Below are 11,344 nucleotides of genomic sequence, written 5' to 3'. Positions count from 1 at the left end.
AAATAAATACGAGAGAGTTATACTTCCACAATCTGAAAAAACAATACAGGAAAGGTATCCAAGGCTTTGGATCCTGTGGTTAGGGTCACTTCTTCAGCTGCAGGAGGTCTTTTTTTTTTTTTTCTTAAATAATGAAGATATTTATATATATATGTGTGTATAAATATATATAGCTTATAAATATTCATGGGTGTATTATTCCATTTTGTGTTGCTTATAACAAAATACTTAGAACTGGGTTAATTATAAAGAAAACAAAATTTATTGTTTACAGCTTCTGAGGCTGAGAAATCCAAAGTCCATCTGGTGGTGGCAAAAGTGACCCAGGGGTCTCATATTGCAAGATTCTGGAAGCAGAGAGAGCAGAGAGAGAGCAAGACAGACTCTCATCTTCTTTTAAAGCCCTCCAAACCATGCCCTTGACAACAATTTTTAATCCATTAACTATTGCATGGTCCTGCAACCCAATCACCTCTTCAAGGTTTCACCTTTCTGTTAGTATAATAGGATTTCCCACCCTTTTAACAGTTACGGAGGGGTCTAAGTTTCTAATACATAAAACTTGGGGGACACAATTCAAGATTCAGGAGTTTTGGGGGACACAATTCAATCCACTACAATAGGGTAGAAAGCTGATTGTCACCACTCATGCCCAAGATGTGATAACCAGATCCATACTAACATCATATGCATTACCACAAATTGTGATTATACCTGTGTTCCCCTCCCAATTATCCCCAACTCTTCTCCCCATTCCCCTCTCCCCACTCCATTTTATATTCATAGGTATGCTCTCTCCCTCTTCAAGTGCAACACACCACTGTGGTCTTTCTTTCCTTCCTTCTTTCTCTCTTGGCTCCCACTTATGAGTGAATACACAAGATACTTATCCCTCTGTGCTTTGTTTATTTCACTCAACATAAGTTTCTCCAGGCTTATCCATGCTGTTGCAAATGGGAAAATTTCATTCTGTTTTATGGCAGAGTACTATTCCATTGTGTATATACACCACAGTTTCCTTATCCAGTCATCCACTGATGGACATTCAGGTTGGTTCCATATCTTGGCTATTGTAAACAGAGCTGTGATGAACACGGGAGGGTGGGTATGATTTACATTCCTCTAAGTAATACCCAGAACTGGAATTGCTGGATTGTATGGAAGATTTACCTGTAAATGTTTGAGAAACCTCCATATTGTTTTTCATTGTGGTTATACTAAATCACACTCCCACCAACAATGTAAGACCATTTCCTTCTCTCCACATCCTTGCCAGCATTTGTTATTCTTCAACTTTTTGATTATCCAGCTGCAGGGTTTTTTTTTTTTTTCCCTTTTTTATAGTTTCCTTACCAAAATTTTTTTCAGAACCCACTTTATGTCATTATTCCTCAGACTGCAGATGAAGGGGTTCAGCATGGGTGTGACTACAATGTACATCACTGAGACTTCAGCACTTGATTGTGAGTTATGCATAGCAGCATAACTGAGGTACACACTTAGCATTGTACAATAAAATAAGAAGACTACTGAGAGGTGAGATGCACACGTGGAAAATGCTTTATACTTCCCCTGAGTTGATGAGATTCCAGTAATGGAGGAAACTATCTTATAATAAGAGTAAAGGATATCAGCTAGTGGACAACCATCCAGCAGCCCTACTGCAAAATATATCACCATGTCATTAAGTAAGGTATCAGAACAGGCACGGTGGATTACCTGATTAAGTTCACTCAAAAAATGGGGGATTTCTACATGTGTACAGAATGACAGCCACAATATCTTTAAACTATGTAACATGGAATTCAGGGCACTGATGATGCCAGACACCAGAACTAGCAATACACAGAGTTGGGAATTCATGATGACCATGTAGTGCAGGGGGTGACAGATAGCTACAAACTGGTCATATACCATCACAGTCAGGAGAAGGTCATCTAACCCTGCAAAAAGTGTCAGAAAGTGCATCTGGAAGATGCAGCCTGCATACGTAATGACTTTGTTCTGAATTGGATGTTCAGCAACATTTTAGGGATGCTTGCAGAGGTGAAACAGATGTCCACAAAGGACAGGTTGGAGAGGAAGAAGTACATAGGTTTGTGGAGGTGGGAGTCTGAGATGATGGCCAGAATGATGAGCAGGTTTCCAAACACAGTGATCAGGTACATGGAGAGGAAAATTCCGAATATGGGGGCTGCAATTCTGATGTCTCTGAAATTCCCAGAAGAAGAAATTCTGGTTTTTGTATATTATTCCCTGGTTCAATGGGATCGATGTGACTACCAATGAAGAGAAAAATAACATGACTAATTTTCACAAAGAAGGGTATTACTCACATAGTTGAAATGCCACAATTTATATTTTGCAATGAAAAAAATAACTTATGTATTCGGTGTATGTGTCTGGTTCATATAGAAGATTCCTCTGTTCTGTTTCTAATAATTTCTTCCTATCCACACTAAGCCTTTTCCCCACAAGGTCATTATCCTAGAGATTTTGGAGAAAATTTTTCACATTTTTGACAAATATATACTTAGCACCAACCATAGTCCAGGCACCATCTAGGAAATGCATTCAGAGTGCTGAAAAACAAATGTCCCCACACTCTGATGATGGAGAAAGAACATAATCATATGACATGTCAGATGGAGATAAGTGTGCTAAAGAAAACAACAGCTGATAAAATGAAAGACTGAATACGAGTGATTATTAATGAAACATAATTGATTACATATGTTTGTGGAGTACAGAGTAGAATATCATTACCTGTGTACAGTATGTGGTGATCAAATAATGATAATTAGCATATTCATCATTAAAAAATGTAAACATACGTTAAGTGAAATAAAACAGGCACAGAAAGAGAAATACCATGTGTCCTCACTCATACGTGGGAGCTAATAAATAAATAAATCAGGAAGGAAGGAAGGAGAAAGACAGAATCACAGTAATTGAAAAAGAATCGCAGTTTTGATGACATAGGATAAAAGGATGAGGTAGGTTTGGGGAGGGATAGAGCTGGGGCTGCAAGGACAGTCACTTTTAATCACTGGAAGGGAGAATGAATGGGCTTTGTGGGATCTAAAGGAATGGTAGGATCTCCTTTGGCTGCCTCATAAAGTGGTTTTGCTGGCATTCCAAAGTTGGGGATGCACACATGGAGATATCCTGCAAGCCCCAGGAAAGAGAGAATTTTACTCTTTGTGGTAGGAATAGGGAGTTCAGAAACTAGACTCTTGTTATCCACCATTATTTCTCTGGTATTGGGGCTGAGGTGAACTCCTAAATAGGCAACTGAAGGAGAAGAAATTTGGGCCTTGCTGGGGGACACTCGATATCCCCTGGAGGCCAGGAAATTAAGGAGAGCAACAGTGTGGGCCTGATAATTCTCATAGGAGTGGCTACAAAGGAGGAGGTCATCCACCTATTGTATTAATGTGATAGAGGATGGAGAAAGTACAGATAAGTCTTGAGCTAAGGTCTGGCCAGAAAAGTGGAAGCTATCCCTAACCCCCAGAGGTAGAACTGTCCAGGTGAGTTGTTCGAATGACGTGTGTCATGATTAGTCCTATAGCAAATAATATGAGTCATTAGGCTTTATAACCAGAAGGATGGGTGTATTAAAAGGCAAGGGGGTAGGCCATAAGAGATAAGAAGAAAGGACTTTGTGTATGATGGGTTTTAAGCCTATTAGGTGCTTGTTAGTAATGGGGTACACTGGGACATTACGGAACAAAGAGGGGTTCTGCAATTTAACAAGGATAGGGGGGTGGCGCATAGCAATGGAGGGAGAAGATACATCCAATACTAGGGATTAACCTTGTCCAAGGGGGAGGGGAAGGTGAAAGCCTCATGGGTCAGGTCTGGGCGGCCTATAACAGGAATATTGTAGCTGGAGATAAAGTGTTTAGGGTAAGAGTAGCTTTGAATTTGAAAAGAATGTCCCATCCCAGTAAGGGGGCTTGGCATTTAGGCATTATTAATAATTTGTGTGTGAATTGGGTGTGATGTAGGGTGCAGGAAATGGGTTGAATGATCCTTCGGTGGTATTCTGATTCTGTGATCCCTACTATTGTGATAGAGGATGGGGTCATTGATCCTGCATATTCAGGAAGGGTAGAGTAAGTGACCCCTGTGTCTATGACAAAAGAGATCAGCAGACCTACAATGAGGTGAGTTACCCTGGGCTCATGCATGGTGATCTCCATGGGGGCCTTAGGCCATGGGCATCATTATTCCTCCTCCTGGGAAAAGCCAAGAAGCTCCAGTAGGGATGGCCATGAAGTCAAAATCTGTGGGTTGAGGACTGGGTCACTCCCTCTCTGGCAAGTGGGACAGTTAACCCCCCAGTGATTTGGCTGTTTGCAGGGAGGACAGGGCCTGGAAGAGGACTCTGGGGTTATGTCAGGCCCATGCATAGTGGCCAAGGTGACTGCATATGAAGCAGTTCTTGGGTGGCTTGCCCCTAGGATCAGCCAGCTTTGGAGTATGTGAGCCACGGATGGCATTAGCCAGGAGCTGGTATTTGGCCTGATTTCTTTTATAGTTTTTTTATATGAGGGGTGGATTGCATAATGATATGAGAGTGTAAGAGTGCCCTGCCTGCAGCAGAGTTTGGGTCTATATGTATATATTCATGTAAAGCCTCAGAGAGGTGGGTTAGGAAATCATTGAGATTTTAAGTGGCTCTCTTTGTGATTTATCTAAGCTTGCCATAATTGACTGACTTGTGAGTAGCACTTTGGAGGTTGTAAATCAAGTGTTTGATTATGTTATGCCAGAGATCCTGATCCCTGTGGTTGGCCTCATGTTCCCAATTTGGGTCCATGCAAGGGACTGTAATGGTGCCCAGAGGCCACCTGTTTTTCGATCATGTTCCTCATCTGCCTGTTGTTGAACCACCATCCAGACATGCTCCCTCCCTTCAGGGATGGATATGTGTCTGGGTCAGACTGGAAGGATCCATGTTATTTTTTGATTTGGGAAATGTCCAAAATAGAAAAGGGGATATGTACCCTGAGAAATTCTTTCTTCCCTGCCACTTCATGGAGAGGATATAAAGGAGCTGCAGCTGGGGTGTTACCTGATGAAGGGGGAGAATGAGAAGGGGATTGGGTGACTGAGGGTTATGAGAGGGAAAAGGTGGAGGGGCTGGTGAAGGATTTGTAGCATAAGGAGATAGTCGAGGTGGCCTGTATGGGGAGTAGAGATGGATTAAAAGATTAATCCAAGTCCAGAAAGGGAAGTTGGGCATGAGCTAGGAGAATTTGAGATGTAGGACAGTTTTGACAGATAGAAAAGGCAGAGATAGAAGAAGAAACCTTGGATCATAAGGAGTCTCTCTAGCCTTTGCCATTTCAGTGAATATCTAAATTAAGAGTGCCATCTTGTGGCTACTGGGATCCATTGTAATGAGGTATTTGAGTTTGCCCAGGAGACAGCCTGGTGTTGTACAGCATGGAGTATAGCAGAAAATGAGACATTTAGGTTTGGATTGTGAGGATCCTATTTAGAGGGTGAGAAAGAGAATGGGCAATACTTGTAGAAGTAGAGTGCCAACAAAGAGCATCCTCTTTGCTGTCCACCTTCTTTTTGAGAGAAATGCCATTGACCAGCTAGAGGAACATCCTCCAATATCTGAGGGACCCTAGAGAATTCCCCTGGCTAGGAACCTCAGCTTTGAGAATGAAAGAGAGAGCAAGTCAGGGGAACCCAAGATGAGAGAGGACTGACCCACTGACTCAGCCTGAGTTGAGGCTGATGTTGGATGTGTTGGTTTGAAATGGCAAAAGGAGAGAGTCCCAAGTGTACCCAGTTCAGCACATCTGGGAAGGGTGGCCATGGGCCAATCAACCCAAGAGAGGGGATAGTCTGATGGTCTAGCCAAAACCCTTCCTGGTTTTTGGCACCAAAATAAAAGAAAGTGAGCCAAGACACTGGGTACCAATCAAGCTTTATTAAAGGAAAAGAATCTGCTGGGCTGCATCCAAAGAGGACGGCAGCCCAGGGCTCCCACAAAATGGAGGACATCACCAGGTGTGGGGGCTGGAGAACTTATGTAGTGTGCCAAGGGCTGTGTGATACTATCAAGGAGGGGCATTATGCTAATGTGGAAGCTATGCAACCAGGGTGGAGAATTGTGCCCTTGCAGAAGTAAATAATTTCTGTTTAAGTCATGAGGCTTCACATAAAGGGAAGCGGGGAGGGATTTGGTGCTGGAGTGGAAGGCAAAGCTGGCAGCTATTTTGTGCTTATTGTGTGCACAATGGCACCAGTCACATCCAAGATCCATCACAAACAAAATGTCTAAATGTTTCATTTCCAGTCAAGAATGATGTAGTCAAGGGGCACATGTAAACTTGTGCATGCAGAATCCAATGTCCTGCGTCCAACATTTGACCAGCTAAAGTGAGACTTGAGTCACGGGTGAGAGGAGTCATGGTGGAGAAGGCCTCAAAAAACCTACACCTAATTCAACACTGGAACACAGTCTTGTTCAGACAAAGTGGTCCACAAAGCAGGACTAGAAGCAACCACATCAGCTAGTAGCTAGTTCCAAATGCGGAATCGCTAGGATTATCCTACACTTTAAAATTAGAATATTCATTTGAGCAAATCTCCAAATTGTTTATATACACATTGAATTAGATCTAGAATAGTCTCTCAACCTCTCAGATGTTAACATTAGTAGTAGGTAGTTCTTTTTGGATGGGGCTGTCCTGTGCTTTGTGGGACATTGGGCAGCGTGCCTGGCTTCAATCCACTACATGCCAGTAGCAAATCTTCTGTGATGACAAACTAAATTTTCTACAGACATTCTCCACTTTCCCCTGGAGGCACAATTATTCCTGGTTAAGAACCACAGACCTAGAGTGTGAGAACTGAAATATCTTGGTGAAATTCAGATCAAAATATCCCTTCCTGGGTTCGAATTCTGAGCACTATTTATGCAAATAAAGAATGCATTTCTTAGAAGTATGACCTGATGGACAGGAAATTGAAAATAATTAAATGAGACAATCCATTGAAGATTCTAATCTCTGTCATGGTGTGCAAATGGATCTGCATAGATCTTTTGTAATTACCACGCTTTTCAGAAATGAAGGACAAAATGACAGCTCTTAAATTTTGTTACAAAGTGATACTCCTACTTGCTTTGTTCAAAATATCATGAAGCCAATCACTGTAGTAACTACTAATGGTTTTACAGGAAATGGGCAATGTTCTTTTTCTTGTCAAAGAGGGAATAGCAATTTTCTTTGTTTTTAACATTTATTTGGACATATTTGTGGGGCACAGTGTGTTGTTTCGATATATGGATATACAATGCATAAGTATATGTATTGTATATGTTTTATATGTATTTTCTATATAGTTTACAACACACAAGTATATGTATTAGCTAGGCTATTTACCCTGAAATGAATCAACGTACTGTATATGAATATATTGTATATATTTGCCCAAGAAATAGCAGTATTCTGAAGATATCACCAGCTGTGTCCCCACCACAATTCAGTACATTGATATCTAAGGAACTTAGCAAAGTCAGGTCCCTCATTCTTGGACTTGGCAGAAAAATTTAATTCAGGTTTGGGCAAAGGTGATAAGGATATTAGACCTCTGGGAGGCAAGCGTGTCCGTAGAGAAGGAGTAATAAGTACTGGTTTCACCTCATTCATAACCTGGTCTCTTGGGAACTGATGATCAGAAGGAAATTTCCTTTCAGTTTAGACTATGCCCCATAGGCAAATCAGGCACTCAGGTGATGGCATAACAATTAGGAATTGTGCAAAAAGAGCAGACATATGGTGCTGTCAATATCTCCTGTGCTGCTGTCCCATAGAGTGTACAACATTGGGCTGCTGGGGACGTGGTTATTCCTTTAAAGTCCTAAGTCTGGCTAGAGACTGATGCTTTACTCCTTACTGCTGTTTTGTTAGGGAACAGAGCTTCAGTTTCCATTATCCACCATTCAGGGAGGAATTCAGATTCCCACATGGAGACCTTCCTCTAAGAGACCCCGTACAGGTGAGTCTGACAGCCCAGCAGTTATTCAAGAAAAGTTTGACAGAAAAGGAAAGCTGAGAACATTTATCTGAAATTATGTGAGAGCAAAAGTAGCCCAGCCCAGAGCTGAGGGTTTGTTGTGTTTTGTTTTTTGTTTCTTGCAGTGTTGACTAATTAATTTATTTTTAATTTACTTAATATGTTTAAAAAAGAAATGTCTTTGAGACTCCGCAATGCATGGATCATTCTTGACAATTAAATGATGAAAATGGAGGCCCAGTTGGATGAGACTGAAGAAGCAATGAAAGGTATAAATAGGTTGCAGTAAAATTAGAATATATATGAGATGTTTTGCATTTAAGGAAGTAGAGAAGTAGAGTATTAGACATGGAGATATATGCAGTAAGTGAGGGCATTTTTTAAAATGCTTAAGATGAGATAATTTGAACATGTTTCTGTATTCATTAGAAACATCAGACCAGTGGATTGCTTGCTAATACTACCTTCAAAGGCAGTTCATGAGACATGCATTTCACAGTATCTCATGTCATGTTCTGTAATCACATTAAAAGCAATAAAGGCCTTTTCATAGGTGTAAAGGGGAACTCTAAATACTTTTTCTGTCCATGAGTTATTTCAAAAACACTACCTTCAATTCCAGAAGTTCTTTCTTCTGTTTGTTCTAGACTGCTGCTTATGTCAGTTATGTTATTTCATTGAGGGAATCTTTCTGTTCAATGAGTTCTGCTACATTCTTTTTTAATCTATCAATCTCTTTTTTTTAATTTCCTCCTTCATATCCTGGATATTTTTTCATATTTCATCATCTTCTCTTATCTCTTTGACTTTACACAAGATTGCTTCTTTCAATTCCTACTCAGACATTTAAAGTGTTTCCTTCTCTATAGAGTTTGATACTTGAGAATTACTGTATTCCTTAGGTGGTGTCATATGTTCATAATCCTGACCATCATATCAGACGCGCATCTCCACAGAGAACAGAGAAGTGGTTTTAAACAAGTGAGAGAACATTTCTAGCAGCTATTCACCCTGACTCAGCCTAGGCCAACTTCCAGTTTCCTTTTTGTGATCAGATATATTTTGTGAAATAGATGTCATCTTCTGCCAATGTATGGAACATATTCTTTTGCATTGATATAAAGATTTTTATATTATAATTTTTTATTGAAACATTTTCTCTACATATCTGTGGTGTGCAAACTTATATTTCAATACATTTGTATAGTACATGACAATCAAATCAAGCTAATTTGAATGTGTTATATGGTTGCATCTTTTTAAACCCTCATTTTTGTTACACTTTGTGTCTTTTTCTGAATCATGGGGCCAGTCACTTTGCTCTTTTGTTCAGCATGTAAGATGTCCTCACACTGTAAAGACATTAATTCTTGTTCTTTTGGATGATTTTTTCTGCTTTATTGCTTATTTTGGGTATCACGGGTACTTCACCATGGTTGGAATGCTGCCAGAATCTTGGAAGCCTCTATCACAATCTCTCATTTACCCTCTGAGTGTATCATATCTTTCTTTTCCCTTATACACATTTTACTCATTTCAGTTTATTCAGCAGATTTTTTAATGTTTCTTTAAATATAGAGGAGAATGTGGTCAAATCAATGTGGGGCCACAAGATGACATACCCGTGGGAAGCTTGTCAACTGGAATTTACTGCTCTCTCCACATTCTTGGAGGTCTACACTAACACAGGTCTAGGAACAATGTGAGAATGATGGTCGCTCAGTGTCTTCATGTTGCAGCAGCAGCGAGATCCCCTGATTCTTCAACATCCATAAACACCATCTGTCATCAGTCTCCCTATTGCTCCTGCACCTCAGTGCACCGGTTTCCTTTGGAGCCTTGATTTTATGAAACAAGCAACGACCATAGGACCTTTGCACTAGACATTTCTTCTCCAAGGCGCACACTTCCCCAGATATCCTTGAGGCTCCCATCTTCTTTGCTGATGTCTCTGTTGAAATGTCACCTTTTCTGCCAGTCTTGCCTAGAATCCAGTAAAATATAGCACTCTCTATCTATGCTCTCCTTGTGATAGGCTTTCATTTTCTTTTAAGCAGTTATTACCATTTAAGATGCAATATGATGATTTTTTTTATCAGCTCTTATTCTTTCCTCATCCTTGGATTGTAAGGACTTTAGTTTCTCAGCATCCTACACTCATTTCATAGACAGGACCTAAAACATGGTCAGCACTCAATTTATGTTACTCAAATGTATGAAAAAACAAACAAACAAACAAACAAACAAAAAACCAACTGCTCATTAAAACTGTAGAATACAGGACCTCTTGGGGAAAGTTTAAGAGTAGGTTAGGAATTCCCAATCAGAGATGCATGGTCGGTGGGGGAGAAACAGTAAATGTGATCCACAAACAAAATACAGAAATTAATTTTTTGACTGCAAAATATATTGGAGAATTTCAACTTTGTAATATTCACTTTCCTGAAAATTGGTAATGGTGTTTTTCTCTTCTCTGATAGTCACTTCCACCACATGGGACCAGGAAATGATACACAAGTTTCAGAATTTCTTCTTCAGGGGTTATCAGAGGAACCAGAGTTGCAGCCCATCATATTTGGGCTGTTCCTGTCCATGTATCTGATCACTGTGTTCGGAAACTTGTTCATCGTCCTGGCCATCATCTCAGATCCCCACCTGCACACACCCATGTACTTCTTCCTCTCCAACCTGTCCTTTGTAGACATCTGTTTCACCTCCACCACCATCCCAAAGATGCTGCTGAACATCCAGACAAAGAGTAAAGTCATAACCTATGCAGGCTGCATCACCCAGATGTACTTTTTCATGCTTTTTGCAGTGTTAGATGACCTACTCCTGAGTGTGATGGCCTATGACCGGTTTGTAGCCATCTGTCATCCCCTGCACTACACGGTCATCATGAACCCCCGGCTCTGTGTGTTGCTGGTTCTGATGTCTGTCATCATCAGTGCAGTGCAATCCTTGGTACATACCTTAATGGTGTTGCGGCTGTCCTTCTGTACAGACTTGGAAATCCCCCACTTTTTCTGTGACCTTAATCAGATGGTCCACTGTGCCTGCTCTGACAGTTTTCTTAATGATGTGGTGATATATTTTGCATCTGTACTGCTGGCTGGTGGTCCCCTTGCTGGTATCCTTTACTCCTACTCCAAAATATTTTCCTCCATACATCTAACCTTAGCAACTCAGGGGAAGTATAAAGCATTTTCCACCTGTGCATCTCACCTCTCAGTAGTCTCCTTATTTTATGGAACAAGCCTAGGAGTGTACCTTAGTTCTGCTGCTACACAGAACT

General features: G+C 40.7%; 1 protein-coding gene and 1 pseudogene across 1 annotated transcript; one reads left to right on the top strand and one right to left on the bottom strand.

Moving 5' to 3' along the window:
• Positions 1-1,353: 1,353 nt before the first annotated feature.
• LOC103610638 lies at positions 1,354-2,099 on the bottom strand (annotated as a pseudogene).
• Positions 2,100-10,710: 8,611 nt separating this feature from the next.
• Positions 10,711-11,343, top strand: LOC103610637 (olfactory receptor 7A10-like; the record flags this gene model as incomplete). The annotated part of the gene is made up of 1 exon (XM_008594757.1): positions 10,711-11,343. A coding segment is annotated over exon 1 (627 nt), but the record flags the coding sequence as incomplete, so codon positions are not given.
• Between the last annotated feature and the right edge of the window lies 1 nt (position 11,344).

The sequence above is a fragment of the Galeopterus variegatus genome, unplaced genomic scaffold (genome assembly GCF_000696425.1).
Source record: "Galeopterus variegatus unplaced genomic scaffold, G_variegatus-3.0.2 Scaffold11444, whole genome shotgun sequence".
Lineage (NCBI taxonomy): Eukaryota > Metazoa > Chordata > Mammalia > Dermoptera > Cynocephalidae > Galeopterus > Galeopterus variegatus.
The sequence above is the reverse complement of the archived record's forward strand: the minus strand, read 5'-3'. Positions and strand labels throughout refer to the sequence as shown.